At 43.4% G+C, this 21,648-nt stretch overlaps 1 protein-coding gene across 3 annotated transcripts in view; it reads left to right on the forward strand.

The window, feature by feature from the left end:
- The window catches only part of DMD (dystrophin), a 2,041,544-nt gene that overhangs the window by 950,565 nt on the left and 1,069,331 nt on the right, over window positions 1-21,648 (forward strand). For all 3 annotated transcript variants that reach the window (XM_087871305.1, XM_087871306.1, XM_087871307.1), the window contains 2 exons: window positions 11,050-11,220; window positions 20,937-21,116. In XM_087871305.1, coding sequence (XP_087727431.1) covers window positions 11,050-11,220; window positions 20,937-21,116 — 351 coding nt within the window. The remainder of the gene's footprint in view (window positions 1-11,049; window positions 11,221-20,936; window positions 21,117-21,648) is intronic.

Raw genomic sequence — 21,648 nt, forward strand, 5'->3', positions numbered from 1 at the left:
CAGAAATTTTAGCCATCTCCGCCAAATTAGCTACTTTTAATGTCCATTCTTCAATAGTAGGTAGTTCTTCCTTCTTCCAATATTGCGCCACCAAAAGTCTGGCTGCAGTTGTTAAGTTCAAAATCAGATTAGTCTCTATAGCTGTACAGTCTACAGTTATACCCAATAAAAACAACTGTGGAGTAAATTTTATCTTCCTTTTAAGAATATTTTGTATAATCCACCATATCTTAATCCAAAATGCCTTAATTTTCTTACATGTCCACCATATATGAAAATATGTTGCATCATCACATTTACATCTCCAACACGTAGATTGTAAACTTGGGTACATACAAGCTAACTTTTTGGGATCTAAATGCCATCTATAAAACATTTTATAAAAATTTTCACTCAGGTTTTGGGCTTGAGTAAATTTTACATTTCTAACCCATATTTTCTCCCATACATCCATGGTTATTGATTCCCCAAAGTTTTGTGCACGTTTTATCATACAATCCTTCACTAACTCGGTTTCTGAATCTATTTCTATCAATGCATTATACAGCCTTTTAAAATGCATTGGACTTTGATCCCTGATTTGTTTTATTAAATTTTCTTCATTTTGCAAAATACCAATTTTCTGATCTTCTTTCCATCTAGTATACAACTGTCCATACTGAAACCAAGTTTGAATTTTCCTTTCTTCTTTTAATACCTCTAAAGACTTTAATTGCAATGTGCCTCTTTCCAAGATAAAAAGCTCTTTATAAGTAATCACATCTTGTGTCTGTTCCACACTTATATTCTCTATCATATGTCTAGGTATTGTCCATATAGGTAATTTATTATTTAATTTGTATTGATACTTTTTCCATACACGTAATAATGCATTTCTTAATATATGACTTTTAAAATTCTTATCCACCTTTTTATCATATAGTAAATATGCATGCCATCCATATAACAAATCATACCCTTCAATATTCAATATTCTCTCTTCTGTTGAATTAATCCAATCACTAATTACTGAGAGCACGGCTGCCTCGTAATATAATCTTAAATTAGGCATTTTGAGACCTCCTCTTTCACGTGTATCTTGCATTAATTTTCGTTTTATTCTTGGTCTCTTTCCTGCCCACACAAAATTAGTAATACCCTTCTGCCATTCATTCAAATTTCCATCTTTTTTCAGTATTGGTATCATTTGGAAAAAAAATAAGAACTTTGGCAAAATATTCATTTTCACTGCAGCTATCCTTCCCAGCAATGATAATTGCAATTTTTTCCAATTTTCCATTTCCAATTCATAGTTATACTTATATAGTTTCGCATTTGATGTCGTAATATAAACCCCTAAATACTTAACCTTCTTTACTGATTCAAATCCTGTTATTCTTTCTATTTCTTCTTTTTGACTTGTAACCATATTTTTAATTATTTGTTTTCCCTGCATTTATTTTAAATCCAGATACTTGTCCATATTGATTAATTATATCCATTAAACCTATAACCGATTTTATTGGTTGGGTCAAGGTCACAACCCGGTCATCTGTGAATGCTCGTACCCTATAATCCTCATGCCTGATTTTAGTTCCCCTTATTTTATCTGAGCCATGTATTTTATTCAACAAAAATTCCAGAGTCAAAATAAACAGTAATGGAAATAAAGGACATCCTTGTCTTGTTCCCTTTTCTATATTGAAAGTTTCCGTTAAACTACCATTAACTATTACTTGTGCTGTTTGTTGCTGATATATTGCCTTAATAGATTGTATAAAGTATTCTCCAAATTGCATCTTTTCCATTATTTTCAATAAAAAATTCCAGTTCAATTGATCAAACCTTTCTCCGCATCTAAGAATATTAGCACCGCAGGGACCTGGTTGTTTTTTCCCAAATACTCCAATATATTAACTATTTGTCTTACATTACTCTTCATATATCGCCTATTAATAAAACTGGTTTGGTCATTGTGAATCATTTGTTACATAACTGGCAACAACCTATCTGCCAATATTTTAGTAAAAATCTTATAATCTGTATTTAACAGTGATATAGGCCTATAGTTTTTTGGCTGAATATGATCTTGATCCTCCTTTGGGATCAGGAAAATAAATGCTGTTCTCCAGGAAGGAGGCACTTGTCCTCCAGTTTGTATTTTATTAAATAATTCTTTAAGTGGTTCCACCATTTCTGCCTGCAAATTTATATAATAAACCGCTGTCAGTCCATCCGTCCCAGGGGCTTTTCCCACCTTCAGTTGCTTAATTAATTAATTAATTAATCAAATTTCTATACCGCCCTACTCCCGAAGGACTCAGGGCGGTGAACAGCCAAGATAAAATACAGATAATACAAATATTAAAAAATCCCTTAAAATTATTAAATATTTTGGCTGAAACACAGATTAAAACACCCAATTTATAAAATCACGAATTAAAAATTTAAAAGAGGAGAGTTAGACCAGGCCAGCCTGCTGAAATAAAAAAGTTTTGAGAGCACGACGAAATGTGCGCAGGTCCAGGATCCTCCGTATCTCTGGGGAGAACTCGTTCCAGATGGTAGGTGCCCCCACAGAGAAGGCTCTCCCCCTGGGGGCCGCCAGTTGACACTGTTTAGCTGACGGCACCCTGAGGAGCCCCTCTCTATGGGAGCGTACTGGTCGGTGAGAGGCTATTGGTAGCAAAAGTCGGTCTCGTAAATACCCTGGTCCGATGCCATGGAGCGCTCTAAAGGTGGTAACCAAAACCTTGAAGTGCACCCGGAAGACCACCGGGAGCCAGTGCAGCTCGCGCAGGAGGGCGGTCACATGGGAGCGCCACGTCGCTCCCATAACCACCCGCACGGCCGCATTCTGGACCAGCTGGAGCCTCCGGGTGCTCCTCAAGGGGAGCCCCATGTAGAGAGCATTGCAGTAGTCCAGGCGGGAAGTAACGAGAGCATGAGTGACCGTATTTAACGAGTCCCAATCCAGAAAGGGACGCAACTGGCGAATCAGGCGGACCTGATAAAAAGTCCCCCTGGCCACGGCCATCATGTGCTCTTCTAAAGACAGCCGTGAGTCCAGGAGGACACCCAAGTTGTGAACCCTCTTCGTGGGCGCCAATGACTCGCCCCCAATAGTCAGTGATGGCACCAACTGACTATATCGCGATGTCGGAAACCACAGCCACTCGGTCTTGGATGGGTTGAGCCTGAGCCTGTTTCTCCCCATCCAGATCCGCATGGCCTCCAGGCACCGGGACATCACTTCAAGGGCATCATTGGGGTGGTCCGGGGTGGAGATGTACAGCTGAGTGTCGTCAGCGTACTGATGGTACTTCACCCCGAAACCACAGATGATCTCACCCAGCAGCTTCACATAAATGTTGAACAGAAGGGGCGAGAGGACCGACCCTTGTGGCACCCCACATAAAAGGGGCCTCGGGGTTGACCTCTGCCCCCCTGTCAACACGGACTGCGACCGGTCAGAGAGAAAGGAGGAGAGCCACCGTAGGACGGTGCCCCCTACCCCTAACTCCTCTAGCCGGTGCAGCATGATACCATGGTTGATGGTATCAAAAGCCACTGAGAGGTCTAATAGGACTAGGACAGAGGAACAACCCCTGTCCTGAGCCCTCCAGAGATCATCAACCAACGCAACCAATGCCATTTCCATGCTGTACCCAGGCCTGAAGCCCGACTGGAACGGACCCAGATACGACGATTCATCCAGGTACTGGGGGAGCTGTTGCGCTACCACACTCTCAACAACCTTCGCAATGAAGTGAAGGTTGGAGACTGGACGATAATTTGCCAACACTGCCAGGTCCAGGGAAGGCTTCTTGAGGAGAGGCCTCACCACCGCCTCTTTCAAGGCGACAGGGAAGACACCCTCACTCAAAGAAGCATTTATAATCCCCTGGAGCCAGCCTCGTGTAACCTCCCGAGAGGCCAGCACCAACCAGAAGGGACACGGGTCCAGTAAACATGTGGCTGCGCTCAGTCTGCCCAGTATCCTGTCCACGTCTTCAGGCGTCACAGAATCAAACTCTTCCCAGATAATACTCACAAGACCTAGAACAATTGCTAGAACAATTTCTTCAACAGTTATCAATTGATTCAAACCTTCCCTTTGCTCTTCTGAAACTATAGAAATATTCTCCCTCTGTAAATATTTGTCTATATCTGTACCTTGAATCTTATCACTAGTATACAACTTCCTATAGAATTCTGAAAATGCTTTTTTAATCATATTTTGCTGATACACCTCTTTACCCTTATATTCTATTTTCTCTATAGTACGTAACTTTTGTTTTTTCCTAAGCAAATACACCAACCATCTGCCTGGTTTGTTAGCATTACAGAAAGAGTTATGTTTGGCATATTGCAAATTAGTTGCCACCTGATCTGCCATCAACATATTAAATTGCCCTCGCAATAAATTAATTGCTTCTTTTGTTTTCTTATCAGTTGGGTTTAAAATTAATACTTGCTCTTTATTTTTTATTTCTTCTTCTAGCTCCTTCCGTTTCCTTTCCTGTTTACGTCTATATTTATTGTTCAAATATATTAAAATACCTCTCATATATGCTTTACTTGCATCCCAAACCGTTTCCATAGATGTACCTTTATGCATATTCATAACAAAAAATTCTTTCATAAATTGTTTGCATTCTTTCACTCATATCTAAACAAATTTTCATTCAGCCTCCAGGACTTCCTGGGTCCCTTTTCATATTCTAATTCCATCCAAACCAGACTATGATCTGTTAATGTTCTTGGACATATTTTCGTTTTCTTCACCCTAGAAAGAAAATCATTAGAAATTAGTATAAAGTCAATCCTAGAAAATGACTGATGTCTATCAGAAAAAAAGGTAAAATCTTTCTCTTCTCCATTCCTCTCACGCCAAATATCTCTCAGCTCCATATCCTCCATCATATCAAAAAAGGATTTAGGCAATCTGGCACGTGTTTGGATATTTTGCAGAGATCCTTTTTTGTCCTTTTTAATATCCAAAACTCCATTACAATCTCCCATCATTATATGTGTTTTGTAATCCCATTGTGTTAACTTAGCATGTACAATCTTATAGAAACTTTCTTGTTGCTGATTTGGTGCATATATTCCAATCAATAATGTTTTTTTCCCTTCTATTAAAATTTCAATTGCAATATATCTTCCTTGCGCATCTGCTTCAATTAATTTAGCTATTAAACCTTTTTTTAGGTATATAACTATACCATTTTTCTTTTCCAGTGCAGATGCTACAAAATGTGTCCCCAACCTTGCATTTATTAAATATTTTTTAATGAAATATTTTCCTCCTCTTTTGCGGTGAATTTAATCCATTGACATTCCAGGTTAAAAATTTACTTGCCATCTTTGGCAATTTGAAGCTTTTGAAGCATTAGCTGAAGGTAATTTCACTTTGATCTTCGGCCTTGCCCCTCCCACTGCTTCTGATTTTGTGGTTTCTTGTGCTTTCATCTGGGCTTGCTGCACCTTTAATTCCTCTTGGCGTTTCGTTGCTGCTTGAGTCTGTCTTTGTTCCCTTGGTTCCTCTATTTTGCCAAATAATTCCATATCTTGGGCAGAGCTCGTAAATTGTAATAAATCTTCTTCAACAATCAAGGCCCCTCCTTGAGCCTGTGCCTGAGCCTGCATAATTTCTTTCCCTCCCTTTCTTGCTCCCTCTGTTTCCTTTCTTCTTCTGATTTCTGGAGAAAATGAACCTCCAGCCTTTAATACATTAAAGTGAAAATCTCTTGCCTTCCATACTGTATTAAGACAAAATCTCTGTCCTGAATAATCCACCACCAATCCAGTTGGAACCTCCCATCTGTACTGTATCTGACGCTTTCTAAGTTCATCCACCAAAAAAGCATAGTCCTTCCTTGCTCTCAACATTTTGGGAGGGATTTCTTTCAATGTTAAAACCTCCTGCCCTGCCACTTGAAGTTTATTTTTGTAAGAAGCCTGTAAAATCACATTTCTTAGCCTCCTTGTTGTAAAGTAAATTACAATGTCTCTTGGTAAATTTCTCTGCCTGGCCACCCATGAATTAACACGATACATTTTATCAATTTGCCAATCCAGATCCTCCTTTCTTTCTTCAGTTATCTGTACAAAGGCTTCTGCAAAGATCTCTCCCAAATTCTCTTGGGTATTTTCTTTCAGACCTCTTACTCTTATGGCAAATTCCATTGATCTATATTGTATCATCATCACCTCTGAGTCTGCTTTTTCCATCTGTGTCGGAACCTCTCCCATTTTATTCTCCAAATTCACGTTTGATTGATTAATTTCCTCTAATCTTTCATCTAACCCTTCAATGTGGCTTGCCAAACCTTGAAATGCAAAAAATAATCTCTTCTCTAATTTCCTTATTTCGAGCTTGAATTACATCTTTGATTTCTGTCATTTCTCCAGTTACTTCGTTCATTTTATCAGTCACCTCTTTCATTTTTTCATCAAAAGCAGAAGTAATTTTTTCTTCTAAAGTAAAGGCTTGCAGCTTTAAAGCTTGCTGCAAGGCTTCCAGAGTTAAAACTTGTGGTTCTACTGGAACTGTCAGAGATTGCGGTTTGGGTGGTGGAACAGGAGAACTCACAGTAATTTTGGCCCCAGCAGTTTTTATTTGCTTGAAAGCCATTTTCCAATTTTCAGTTCCAAATTAAAACTTTTACAACAGCCAGAACAAAATCCCGGAAATTAGCTCAATTTCCAATTAGTTTCCAGTCCTCAGTAAGTTTGAATTTATCTACAGTCCAATTTAATTCTTCTTTCTGTTAAAACAAATTCCGTTTATTGTCAGCAAAGACTGTCAGCGCAGAGGAGAACTTTAGAGTTAACTTTCATTACCACGCCCAATTAAGACTCGGTGCCATTTCCTTTCACTTTCTTTCCACAGCAATCAAGAAGGAAGTGTTCAATACACAGGAGTTAAAGTTTAATACTTGCAGTTAGAGTCCCTCCTGACTTCACTCTGCCTGCTTTTGTATCCAAAATGTTGTTAAATTGTTGCAGGGATGGTCGCGGTGTCTTGTTCTGCTAAAGGCAGAAGCATCCCGGGTCCAGAGCTTGTGTCAGGCTTCCAGGGAGCTCTCACCCTTCAAGCCCCAAGAGTTATTCCTGGGACTCTTGGGGAGCTCTACTCAAGCCTGGCTGCTCTCTTTCCCCTCTTTTCCCAAGGGGAAAATTTCCAAGCCGCTTGACAGCTGATTTTCGCTGTTCTAGCGGCTTTGACGAGATCGAGGGGCTAGCGCTCCAAGAGGAGATGCCGTCGACGCCTGCGGTGCCACCGGAAGTCCCATTGAAGAACCTTTTTGAGGACACTAGGGATGATATTGATATGGGAAGTATAACAACTGGACCAAACATCACTATGGAGGAGGTTGAACACACAAGAAAAATAGCAAACACAAGAAAAGCCACACAACCTGATAATATCCCAGTAGAAATTTTAAAATTGCTGGAAGACAATGGGAAGAAATTTTTCCTGCAGCTCTTCAATTGAATATATGAAACAGGAAAGATACCAAATGATTGGCTAAAATCAACCTTTGTGACAATCCCCCCAAAAATAAATGCAAAGAAGTGTACCGAATACAGAACAATAAGCTTAATGAGTCATGCCCTGAAAATATTCCTGAGAATAATTCACACAAGAATATACAACAAAATTGAAGAGTGTCTAAGTAACATACAATTTGGTTTCAGAAACAATCTTGGTACACGAGATGCCCTATTCAGCATTCAAGTTCTTGTACAGCACTGTTGAGATGTCAATCACAGTGTTTTTTCATGTGCTTCATTGATTTTGAAAAAGCATTTGATAAAATAAGACACAGCAAACTATTACAAATCCTGAAACAAGTGGGATGACAAAGACATCCAAATCATAAAGAATCTATATTGGATCAGGTAGCAAATGTGAGTCTAGGCCAAAAATACTCAGATGATGCAGAAGGCACTGAGGTCTTGGATTCTCCTTATCTCTGGAGGCAATTGATTCCAGAGGGTAGGTGCCACCACAGAGAAGGCCCTCCCCCTGGGGGTCACCAGCCTGCACTGTTTGGCTGATGGCACCCCGAGGAGGCCCTCTCTGGTGAAATGGTGTTCAGATCAATAATTTAAGATATGCTGATGATATAGTTCTGCTTGCCAGTAAGCATGAAGACCTTCAGCTCCTCATCAACAGAGTCTCAGAAATATCTGAAAAATATGGCTTGAAGCTTATCGTATATACTCGAGTATAAGCCGACCTGAATATAAGTCGAGGCACCTAATTTTACCACAAAAAACTGGGAAAACTTATTGACTCAAGTATAAGCCTAGGGTGGGAAATGCAGCAGCTACATTTCAGCAGGTAAATTTCAAAAATAAAAATAGATACCAATAAAATTACATTAATTTAGGTATCAGTAGGTTAAATGTTTTTGAATATTTATTTCAAAGAAAAACAGTAAACTAGCTCTGTAAGTGGAAAAGAGGATCAATAAAAGGAGCCTTGGTGGCGCAGCGGACTAAAGGGCTGTTAAGTAGCACTTAGCCACCAGCTGCCTGCAATTACTGCGAGTTCAAATCTCACCAGGCTCAAGGTTGACTCAGCCTTCCATCCTTCCGAGGTAGGTAAAATGAGGACCCGGATTGTGGGGACAATAAGCTGACTTTGTATAAAAAAGAACACCGCTGGGGGTGGGGAGGCGAAAGCCCTACTAAGCAGGTATATATAAAAGTATGAAGGCTATTGCTTAATGCATTGTAAGCCACCCTGAGTCTATGGAGAAGGGCGGCATATAAATTGAACCAATAAAAAAAATAAATAAATAAACAAAAACAATATGGTATCAAAACGTCTTCTGAAGCCATATCTAGTGCCAGGGTTTGTGTTCCTTCCTTCCTCTTCTTTCTTTCTTTCTTCCCCCCCCTCTCTCTCTCTCCCTCTCTCTCTCTCTCTCTCCCGCCCTCCCTCCCTCCCTCTTCCTTCTTTCTTTCTCTCTTTCTTGTCTCTCCCTCTCTTTCTTTCTTTTTCTCTTTCTTTCTTGTCTCTACCTTCCTCTCCCTTTCTTACACTTTCTCTTTTTTGGTCTCTTTTTCTTTCATTCTTTCTTTTTTCTCTCTCTCCCTTCCTCTTCTTTCTCTCTTTCTCTCTCTCTCTCTTTCTCTTTCTTTCTTGTCTCTCCCTTCCTCTTTCTTTTTTTCCTCTTTCTCTCATTTTCTTTGTCTCTCTCTCTCTCTCTCTCTCTCTCTCTCTCTCTCTCGCTCGCTCGCTCGCTCGCTCGCTTTCTTTCTTTCTCTCTCTCCCTCCCTCCTTCAAAATCTAGGAGAGTGAGACTGGGAGGCCCGAGATAAAATGCCTGGCAGCGGTGGCAGTAGCAGCAGCAGCAGTGGCACCCAAAAAGGAGCTTCAAGCTGTGGCAGGCGAAGGCAGGGGTCGAAACGGGAGCTTCAAGCAGCACTCCCCGAAACTTTTCCTGCACGGCTTTTGCCACTGCAGGCATCTGCTGCGGCAATGGCAGGGAGTCCCAGAACTCCCCGAAACTTTTCCTGTGTGGCTTTTGCGGTGTCTGCCTTCCACCGCTGCCGCCGCCCCTCTCAACCCCATCGCAACGGCTTCATCTTCCCAAAGGGCCAGCCACCCACCCACCCACTGGCCGGGCTGGGCCGGAAGCAGCACATCTCCCATCATAGGCCGCATGTGTGTCCTGACCTCAGAAGGCAAAGGCATGGGGGACCGCCGGGAAGGCCACGTGGAAGGCAGGCAAGTATGCCAGGCCGCAGGGAAGGGAGTAGGCTGCTAGCTCCCTTCCCTATGGCCGGGTGGCCCTGACATACTTGCCTGCCTTCCATGCGCCCTTCCTGGCGGTCCTGTGGCCAGGCCCGCTTGCCTGCTTCCTCCCCCACCACTGCCTCTTTGTTCGGCTGCTTACCTTTCACAGCGGCCGGTCCAGAGTGGCCCCCAGCCAACCGCTGCTGCTGGAAAGCTTTCTCTGAAGGAAAGCTGCTGGCATCTCCGCCTTGTTCTTCGCATATGCACATGCCATTGGAGTTGGAGAGACCAGAGAACACCCGCACTGCACTGGAGAACAGGTAAGTGGGACCCTCACTTGAGTATAAGCCGAGGGGGGCTTTTTCAGCATAAAAAATGTGCTGAAAAACTCAGCTTATACACAAGTATATATGGTAACACCTCAAAAACCAAGATCATGGTCGTCAGCAAACAACCCATTAATTTACCACTGATAAATTCAGAAGAAATACCATTAGAAAAAGTTGAAAGGATCACGTACCTCAGTTTTAATTTACATGAAAGGTGGGACATGATCAGTGAAGTAAAGACTAGGATAGAGAAAGCTCAAACAGCATTCTTCAAAATGAAAAAGGTCTTCTGCAGTCACGACATAAGCCTAAAACTGAAAATCAGGCTTGTCAGATTGTAGATTTACAGATGACCGTTACGTATAAGCTGGGTTAACAAAATCACAAATGAGTAGGTGATAAGCCGCCTGGGAAAACAAAGAGAAATCATCAAAGCCATTAAAAAGCGAAAGTTAGAATCTTTTGGACATGTGATGCGACACCCAGAAAAATATGGCATCCTTCATTTAATCCTCCAAGGAAAGATTGAAGGCAAATGAGGTCCAGGCAGAAGAAGACGTCATGGCTTCAAAATCTTAGGGACTGGTTTGGACAAAACTCAGCAGCACTTTTTCATATGGCTGTTGACAAAAATAGGATTGCCAACATGATCGCCAACGTCCGATGATGGATATGGCACAAGAAGAAGAAGAAAAATGATAATAGTAAAATAGTAATACTAGAGAGAAATAATGTGTTTCTCTGTGTTTTATGTACTATGTTCCTGAAACATAAACATCTTTAAAAAATAAAATATAGAATTCTTAATTAACAAAATTAATATTTCAAGAGGTACAGTTTTCAAACAATTGTAGCAAGTTGGTGGTTAAATGGAAATGAGGGAAAAATTCCAACCAAGCATGTAGACTTGAGTAATAGTAGCAGTTTGGGTGGTAGACATTTGTGGATTGGGTTTTTAATTTTTTTTCCTTTTTAACACAGGTAACAGAGAAAAAGCAAGAATTAGAGAAATGTTTGAAATTATCTCGGAAACTTAGAAAGGAAATGAATGCTCTGACAGAATGGCTGGCAATGATAGATTCAGAACTGACAAAGAGATCAGCAATAGAAGAGGTGCCTATCAATTTAGATGCTGAACTTGCCTGGAGCAAGGTAAACTTTTTTATTTTACCTTTAAATCACATATTTTTTCCCTGCAGTCATCACCCTTTCTCAAAACAGTTTTCCTTCAGCATTATAAACTGCATATGATTTGATCCATAAATACTTAGGCTTTTGTCTTTTACTATCACAAGATTTGAACGTTTCATGCTGTGTACCAAACCAGACAAACAAAAAAAAAGAACACAAAACTTTAAACTATATGTTGTGATAGGTTTCAGGTGTCATATTGTTAGTGAAATATTGCTCTAGGCCTGTGATGGTGAAACTATGGCACGGGTGCCACAGGTGGCACACAGCGCCCTCTATGTGGGCACACAAGCCGTCACCCCAGTTCAGCTCCGCCGCGCATGCGTGTGCACCTCCCGCCGGGCAGCTGGTTGTCGGGTCTCTGCCACACATGTGGGGAGGGGCATGTGCAGGGCGTGCATGGGGGGCGGGGGGCGGGGGGCATGCATGCGCAGGGGACAGGGCACATGCACAGGGGTGTGTGCACGCATGGAAACCAGGGCACATGCACAGTGGGCGCACGCGTATTGCATTTGCACATGCACGCTTTGGGCACTCAGCCAAGAAAAGGTTAGCCATCACTGCTCTAGGCAAATAAAAGAATTTCATAGCAAAATAATTGAGCATACTTTTTGAAACTGTTATTCAATTATGTCCTTATTTTCACTTCTGTTTATTTTAAATTAAAATGATACAATTTATTTATTTTTATTTATTTATTAGAATTTGTCAAACAAAAAACGAGAACAAGAATAAAAGAAAATCTTTGGATTTCATTTGTTTTAAATCATAAGTTTTCATCTTTTCAAAGCTTTCCCTTATAAGTACAGCTGCAATATGCAGTTTTCCCCAGTATAGGTAGTCCTCAGATTACAACAGCTATTGGGATAGGAACTGCAATTACAGTGGTCAAGTGCAATGTCACATGATCACTTATTCATCCTCTTCCAGGCCCAGATGGTTCCTCCTTTCAACCTCAGAACAAATACCTGGTCCTGCACTTGACCTGGCTGGATAGCGCCACCCCCAGTGCCCTCCTGCCTGTCCTTCCTTCTCCTGACAGGCTCCGGCGATTTGTCGTGGGAGCCCTTAGCACACCTACTCCCTTCCCGAGGTTATTTGGCCGTGCTTGTGTGCTGCAGGGGCTGGGTGGTTTTCTGGACTGTGCCACCCTGAGAGTGGGCCTTCTGATGTTTCAAAAGTGTGTGTGGTGGGGTCCTCACTGTGAAATTGGCCCCCAAAGCAGATGAAAGGAGTCTCAGAGGGCAGGCTGATGCAGCCCTTTGGGCATCGGGGTTACCCAGCCACTGAGCGCTGGACTAAGGTCTGCCTTTTGCCCCTCTAGCGGGGAATGGGGTTGCCTTCCCTGCTGCTTGGCTCTTGGGTGAAATTCCAGGGGGGCACAGCAGTGGTCAGAGGGGCTGTTGGTTGGATCAAGTGACCCGGAGGGCTGCGGAAACCGAAGGTCTGGGTGGAGGGCTTTGTTGCTCAGGCCGAGAAACGATGTGAGAGAGAGAGAGCCAGCTTTGCTGGCTGAGGAACTCTGGGAGTTGAAATCCAAAGTCTAAAAGTTGCCAAGGTTGGAGACCCCTGCCCTAGATCACTTTAGGAGCAAAGTGGTGGGTTTTGCTGGCATTTCAGGAGGAAGGGGAGGGAGGGAGGGAGAGAGAGAGAGAGAGAGAAATAGAAAAAGAGACAAAGAAAGAAAGACAAAGACAAAGAAAGAAAAAGAAAGAAAGAGGAAGGGAGAGACAAGAAAGAAAGAAAGAAAGAAAGAAAGAAAGAAAGAAAGAAAGAAAGAAAGAAAGAAAGAAAGAAAGAAAGAAAGAAAGAAAGAAAGAAAGAGAGGAAGGAAGGAAGGGAGAAAGAGAGAGAAAAGAGAGAGAGAAAGAAAAAGAGAGAAAGAAAGAAAAAGAGAGAAAGAAAGACAGAAAGAAAGAAAGAGTAAGGGAGAGAGAGAAAAGAGAGAGAGAGAATGAAAGAGAGAGAGAGAGAAAGGAAGGAAGGAAGAAGGAAAGAAAGAAAGAAAGAAAGAAAGAAAGAAAGAAAGAAAGAAAGAAAGAAAGAAAGAAAGAAAGAAAGAGGAAGGAAGGGGAGAGAGAGAGAGAGAGAGGAGGAAGGAAGGACCACAAACCCTAGCTTCAGAAGACGCTTTGAAACAGGACAGCAATCTAGGGCTGGAAGGTACCTTGGAGGCCATCTAGTCCAACCCCTGCTCCAGCGGGAAACTTTATATTGTCTGGATTATTTTGATGCCTCTAATGGAGAGGAAAATTGCCAGAAAGGAGAAGACTGCCATGCAGAGGAAGGCAGAGATAGTCCTTGACTTATGACTAGAATTGAGCCCAAAATTTTGGTTGCCAAGCAAGAGTGTTGCTAAGTGAGTTTTGTTATGTATTGATCCTTTTCAGCGGGAGATTCAAACCTGCTTAAGTTTCTGATTGGCTGACAGTCCCTCCAGGATTGTATATAAGGAGGGCTGCAGCCTCTGAGTTTTGGCTGAAGTCTCACTGTATATTAAAGAGCTGTTGTCACTAGCCTGCTTGTGCCTTTCTTTATTCCTGAACCACTTCATTGGCGACGAAGGTGGGATAGAGGCCTCAAGAGGCGAACCAGTGAGACCCCGAGCTTCAGCTAGGCGATGAGGCGAACTACAGGAGGCATACCGAACATGTCTGCCTACGTTCCGCCCAAGCCTTTTGATCCGACCCGCAAAAAATGGGTCTCGTACCTAACGAGGTTTGAGTGCTCGCTTGAAGCCAGCGACATGCAGGGACTCTCCACTAATCGGAAGAGAGCCCTCTTCCTAAGCCACTGTGGACCGGACGTGTTCAAGATGGCAGAGTCACTTTGTGAGCCAACGCCGGTCCAGATCGTCTCCTGGGACACCCTGATGGCAACTCTTCGGGCTCACTACACTCCCGTGCCCTCCAAGTTCGTGCAACGATACCAACTCAGACAGCGCATACAGCGAGACGGAGAACCGGTCAGCACTTACATGGTGAGCCTGCGTAAAGCCGCAACTCATTGCGACTATAGGGATTTGGACGATGCGTTGCTTGAGCAACTAATCTGTGGTGTTCGGGACATTAGGCTACAACGGCACCTGCTCGCCAAGCCTGACTTAATGCTTGCTGGAGCCCTAGATGAGGCCAGGGCTCATGAAGCTTCCACAAAAGCCGCAGAAACGCTGCAGCATCCGCTGACCAGCAAGGACAGTCCTAAGTCTGCACCAGTGCACAGGGAAGATGCCGGATCCAGCTCGGAGTCCGAGTCAGATGAGGACGTCTTCCGAACAGAGCACCAGAGAAAAGACGCAGGCAGCCCCCGGCAAAACTGCCCCAGCTGTGGCGGACACCATGATAGACTGTCCTGCAAATACAGAGAGGCTATTTGCAGGCGTTGCGAGAAAAAAGGGCACTTGGCGCAAGTCTGTAGAGCCATTCTGCCCAGAAAACATCAACCACGTGAGCGCTGCAGCCAACCAGAATCAACGCAACAGAAGCATCCAATGAGAGAAGGAGGCGCGAAGAAACGGCGCGAATTTGAACCGCGAGACGGCTGCAGCATACACATAGACCAGGCCAGCACGGTGATCGAGGACAAAGTCAGCACGGTGGTCAAAATCAATGGCAAGCCGTGCTCGATGGAGATTGACACCAGATCAGCTCTCTCCATAATGTCGTGAGCGACCCTGAAGACCATCCTGCCGTCGTTCCGGAAGGACCAGCTATCCAAACAAAGACTGCGCATCCTAGACTACCAGGGGAACCGGGTCCCCCTCGAAGGCATGGGCACGTTCTGAGTCACCTACGGAGACTTCGAAAAAGACCTGCCACTGACCATCGTCACCAAGCAGCTGCCTAGCCTTCTGGGCATGGGGTGGTTCCGAGCCCTGGGCATGGGTTTCACTGGCGTCCACCGAATGTCCGAGCCATCACTGAAGGACAGCCTCCTGAACGAATTCCAAGACGTCTTCAGGGACACGTTGGGCAAGTATGTGGGGACCCCTATCTCCCTAAACCTAGACCCCAACGTAGCCCAAATAAGATTTAAAGCCAGACGGGTGCCCTTCGCATTGAAACCAAAGATCGATGCGGAACTGGACAAATTAATTAAACAAGGGGTGTTGGTCCCTGTTGACCATGCGAAATGGGAGACCCCCATAGTGACCCCAGTTAAATCTGATGGCTCAATCAGAATTTGCGCTGACTACAAGTGCACGATCAACAAGGCTTTGCAGCCGAGCGCCTATCCGGTGTCGATCATGCATCATCTACTACACTCCCTGGGGCCCAGCAAAATTTTTGCCAAATTAGACCTAGCTCAGGCCTACCAACAATTACCAGTCGACAACGCCACGGCAGAGGCACAGACAATTGTAACTCATAGGGGTGCATTCAAATGCACCAGGCTCCAGTTTGGGGTGAGCGTCGCACCCGGCCTATTTCAAAGCACCATGGAGCGCCTTTTGCAAGGGCTCCCGAGGGTGGTGCCCTACTTTGACGATGTTTTAATCAGCACTCAGGATGAACGCCAGCTGGGGGACAGAGTGAGGAACGTCCTCTCCAGATTTAGGGAAGCGGGACTTAAATTAAAGAAAAATAAGTGCATGATCGCTGTCCCCTCAGTCGAATTTTTAGAGTACAGGGTGGATGGCACAGGCATCCACCCTACCGAAAGCAAAGTGAGAACTATCAAGAACGCACCAGCCCCCAAGACCAAAGCGGAGCTCCAAGCCTTCCTTGGACTGCTCAATTTCTATTCGATGTTATTAAAGGACAAGGCTACCGTCGCAGATCCCTTACACAAACTATTGGGGAAGAATGTACCATGGGTTTGGGGGAAACCACAAGCAGCCGCTTTTGAGGCGGTAAAGAGACTTCTATCTGAGGACAGTTTCCTAATCCAATACAACTCAGTGCTACCGCTCGTATTGGTTTGTGACACCTCCCCCGTAGGAGTTGGTGCCGTCCTAGGCCATAGACTGACAAACGGCCTAGAGGCGCCCATTGCGTTTTACTCTCGCACCCTGTCAAGCGCAGAGCGGAACTATAGTCAGTTGGACAGAGAGGCTCTGGCTGCAATTGCGGGGGTTAAAAAGTTCCACGAATACCTCTATGGCCGTCAATTCAAACTTGTGACTGATCACCGCCCCCTGCTGGGACTTTTGGCCGGCGACAAACCCACCCCCGCTGCCCTGTCCCCACGGTTGACCAGGTGGGCCATTTTCCTATCGGCCTACTCATACCAGCTTGTCCATCGACCCGGACGGACCTTGGGCCACGCGGACACCCTCAGCCGCTGCCCCCTCCCCGATTTGCTGGTCAACCCCACGCCGGAGACCCCCGTTCTGTTGATCGACGCTATGACTCTGGGACCTATTTCCTCTTGCGAGGTGGCGAAAGCCTCTGCTAGGGACCCTGTAATTCGTACTGTAATGGGTTGGGTCCTCAAAGGGTGGCCGGTCAAGGCGGTCGGTGGGGAGTACCAGGGTTATGTTAACAAACGTAACGAATTGTTTATGCAAGGGGGTTGTTTGTTGTGGGGTGATAGGGTGGTAATACCAACGAGACTGAGAACGAGGGTCTTGGAGTTACTGCACGAGGGGCACCCTGGGATTGTCCGAATGAAAAGTTTAGCCCGCAGTTATGTCTGGTGGCCCAACATGGACCAAGTCATATCCGAGTGGGTGGGGAAGTGCAGACCCTGCCAGGAGTCCCGGCCCGATCCCCCGATAGCGCCCATCCAAGAGTGGGAGAAACCAAAAGGGCCATGGGGGAGGATCCATATTGACTTTGCCGGCCCCTTCCACGGGCAAACATTTTTAATCGTAGTCGATGCCTTTTCAAAATGGCTCGAAATAATACTAATGCCCTCAACCACAGCTGAGGCAGTCATCAAAGTCCTTCGCAAACTATTTGCCACCCATGGCCTACCAGATACTCTGGTATCTGACAACGGCCCTCAATTCACAGCGACTCTGTTTGAGGGCTACCTGGCTGGACTGGGCATCCGCCATGCCCTATCGGCCCCGTTCCATCCGGCTTCTAATGGTTTGGCTGAACGTTTCTTAAGAACGGCCAAAGAAGCATTGTCCAGACTAGATAACGGGGACTGGCAGGCCAGGATAGATCAATTTCTAGCTGTCCAGCATGCCATACCATGCACGGCCACAGGGAGAAGCCCAGCCGAACTCCGCATGGGCAGGAAGCTTCGGTGCGTGTTAGACAGGCTTCACCCCAATTATACACATGAGAATTTCAAGGGAGAGACCACCGGACTAAGACAGTTCCAGGTGGGGTCCCCGGTGTTCGCTCGCAATTATGCCAGCGGACCCTTATGGGTTGCAGGAACCATAGTGGGCATAACAGGCCCAAAATCATACACGGTAGACGTAGGGGTGGACAGACTCTGGAAACTCCACATAGACCAACTTAGGAAAAGAATAGTCAGTGAAGCAAATATCAATTTAGACATCTCCGAACCTAACTACAACAACTTTCCCAAAACAGCTAACTCAAGCCCGGGTTCGAGAGAATACTTAGCTGACAAGCCCTGGTTCCAGCGCTGCCCCAGCGAGTCGCCACTCCCAACCGGGGATAACCATGCCCCGGACAAAATCCAGGAGGTTCCATTGGCGGAGCCAGGAGAGACAGAAAGTCCCTCCGACCAGCTCAACACCCCACCAAACACTGAACTGCGCAGGTCAACTAGAACGAGAACTCGGTCAGGGCACCTGCGAGATTTTGTGTGTACTTATGTAAATATTTGAGTATTAGTGCCTTCTGGGAAGGGAGGGGTGTTATGTATTGATACTTTTCAGCGGGAGATTCAAACCTGCTTAAGTTTCTGATTGGCTGACAGTCCCTCCTGGATTGTATATAAGGAGGGCTGCAGCCTCTGAGTTTTGGCTGAAGTCTCACTGTATATTAAAGAGCTGTTGTCACTAGCCTGCTTGTGCCTCTCTTTATTCCCGAACCACTTCAAGTTTCACCACATTTTACTCAATCCATGACCTCTCCTGGCTCTAACAGTCATGTGCAAGTTAGGGAAGAATATCTGAAGGTGTGTGTAATGTTCTAAATGTACAGAAGTTATAGTTAAATGTGTGGCAGAAAGTGGACTCTGGGTGTGTTTTTCCAAATGTAGTAAGTGAGGTTGAATGTGTATAGTTTTAGAAGAGCTGTGTGTGTGTGTACACATACAATATACATAGTAGATAATGTATCTTTTCATGTGCCTATACACACTCTATACTATATAATATGTATGTACACATATGACATATATACATAGGATTAAAAAGTATATTTTGGATGTTAAGTAGTAGTAAATAAATAGACAGGGAAATTGTATCTCGTTCAGGCCCTTTGAAGCGAGGAGAGGCCAGGCACCCTAACCCTAGCCCTAACCCTAACCCGTGACCTGAGTGACGTCAAGTTGGCCTTGCCCACCCAGTCACATGACCAACCAGCTACGCCCACCCAGTCACATGATCACCAAGCCACGCCCACCCAGTCACATGACCACCCAGTCACATACACCCAGTCACATGTCCGCCAAGCCATGCGCACCATCACATGACCATCAAGCCACACCCACAAAATAAGCCATGCCCACAGAACCGGTAGTAAAAAAAATTGGAACCCACCACTGATTTATATACTATATTGATGACAAAATAGCTAACAGGAAAAACAATAATAATAAAAAGACAGGGTTAAAATTTCAAACCCTCTGTTAACCAACTGTTATTGTAATCAACTTGTAGAAAATTTGCCACTGCAAATTATCTATCCCAAATCATCCCCAAAGTTAAGAGTCATTCCTCCTGGTTCAAATATCCACATTTGTTTCTTAATGGCATCTCCTATAAATTATTGTCTAATTAAATATAATAAACTTTAAAAGAGCTGATTTAACAAACTCAGAGAGAGCCTAGGAAAGATTCTATGGATGAAAATCCTAAATGGGAAAACAACTCAAGAAGCGTGGGAAACTCTGAAAAATGTGATAATAAAAATCCAATCCAGCACATTACCATTGAAAAAGAAAACCAAGAAGAAACCAGCATGGCTGCAAAAAGATCTCTCTGACAAACTGAAAGATAAAAAGGACAAGTACAAAAAATGGAAGGAGGGACACTTAACTAAGGCAAAAACATGCAAAGATGAAGTCAGGAAAGCAAAGGCTCAGAATGAATAATAATAATAATAAAAAGTTTATTTCAACATATTAATAACAAGAAAAAAGTCAAGGAAACAGTAGGTCCACTAACGAGAGAAGATAGCAAGGAAGTAACAGGCAGTAGGGAGAAAGCAGAGCTGTTTAACTCATTCTTTGCATCAAGACAAACTAGAAATAAAAATTAAAATAAGCAAGAAAATGATAAGAGAACACCTATCTGACCTTGACAAATATAAATCATGGGACCTGACAGATTACATCCCAGAGTTCTGAAGGAGCTGGCAGATGTTATCTCAGAACCATTGTATCATATCTTTCAAAAATCCTGGAGCCCCAGGGAAGTACCTGAGGACTGAAAAAGGGGTGATGTGGTTCCCATCTTCTTGTCTAATTCAGTCTCCACAGTAAGTCTATCTTCCCAAAAAGTTCAGATAGACGTGATTGCCAGTTAAGTGTAATAAATCCATTCTCCAATCTTACTCAGTCCTTCTAAGAATAAACAATTTGTCACCTTTCCCTTCAATCAAGTTTCTAGGAAATATATTTTCTGGATATTTTGATCCAAGATTAAAAGAAAATTCAAAAGAAATAAACTCCAAATATTTTGCAAATACAAAAAATGCAATAACTCTGCGATGAGAGTACAATATTAACAAAAACACTTCACCATCTAAAAACGTGCAGTGTTTCCTTACAAAGAGAGCAAAATTTATTCAAACACAAATAAATCAAAGTGGGGGGGAACCAGCTAGAGTCCAGCAGGGGATTGAAATAAATTAGCATTCAACTAGGACAGTGATCAACTTTTAAAGATAAAAAGCAAAGTGAAAGAATAAATTCAAAAAGTGAAAGTTAAAACCCAGGCATACTTAGAAAGGAAGACAGATTTGCCCAGTGACTTTCTGACTGCTCCCACAGGGAACTGTAATCTTCAAAACTCCCTTCCCAAGAGGATTCACAATCATCCAAAAATCATCTTGGGCAGGGGCGAGTTTCAAAACCTGTTGCTACCGGTTTGCTTGTGGGTGCGTGCGTGCTTGCGTGCACCACTTCTGCGCAGAAACATCCGGGTGGATGGGCAGAATCTCCTGCTGCCACCGCTACTGGTTCGCCTGATCCAGGGCGAACCAGTAGCAATCCACCACTGATCTTGGGTCATTCCTAACTGCTCCCATTCAGACCCAGGCAGCAGCACTGCCAGAGAAGCAGCTTTGTCAGCAGAAACAGCAGATCATTGGCAAGAGAGGAAAAAGGCTGTTGCTGTACAACAGCCATTTTTCTAGAGGCATGATCAAAAAATTCTTAACATATTTATCATTAGCTGCTTGATTAGATGTAGTGCTTTAGGGTGCTACATTATTATATTCACTATTAATGCAGATTTATTTCTCTTTCAATTTATTTTAATACACAAAGTATCCCAATATATAAGTAGCAATACTGTTATGCATAATGCAAATTTTAGAGTCATTGTCTTCACATTTACTGTTATTCATTCATTTCCACAGGGAACGCAGTTAGAGACTGAAAAACGACAGCATCAGCTGAAGATTATCACTGATTTGGGAGAGGGACTGAAGATGGTGCTTAAAGAGAAAGAAAGATTGGTGAATGATAAACTCGCCCTTCTCAATAGTAACTGGATTGCAGTAACTTCACGAGTTGAGGAATGGTTTAATTTGCTGCTGGTAAGAGTTACCAATTAGTACTTCTCTACTTTCATGATCACAGAGATTGAACATCATTTTTTTTTTCATTTTTAGACAGAGTTCCCAAGTGATTTAAGTCTTTGTGATGTTATTTTATAACATCATGTATAACATCATATAACATTATAACGTATGTCTTTAAAATCACAATGATAGATATCAGTTTTGTGTTTGTAACTCAGAGAAAGTTATTTTTTTTAAAAAAATCTCTATATTCTAAAAATTGCTGCACACTTTTCTCTATTAATTCTAGAAAAATAATATTAGTAATTATGTAATAAATTCAAAGTTTTCTAAATTAATATTATAGGATAGTTCTTAAACTGCTTTCCTTGCCCTGCAGGAATATAATTTTTAAAAATAAAAGTGGCTACAGGTAGTCCTCGAGTTACAAATGTAATGGAGCCTGCCCATTCCATTTGTAACCAGAGGATTCACGAGAGTGAATCTCGTATCTTGAACGAGATCATTCCCTCCTTTCACCCATGCATTCACTAATCAAATGCGAGGC

The sequence above is a fragment of the Pantherophis guttatus genome, chromosome 5 (assembly GCF_059756535.1).
Source record: "Pantherophis guttatus breed Tessera chromosome 5, ASM5975653v1, whole genome shotgun sequence".
Classification (NCBI taxonomy): Eukaryota; Metazoa; Chordata; class Lepidosauria; order Squamata; family Colubridae; genus Pantherophis; species Pantherophis guttatus.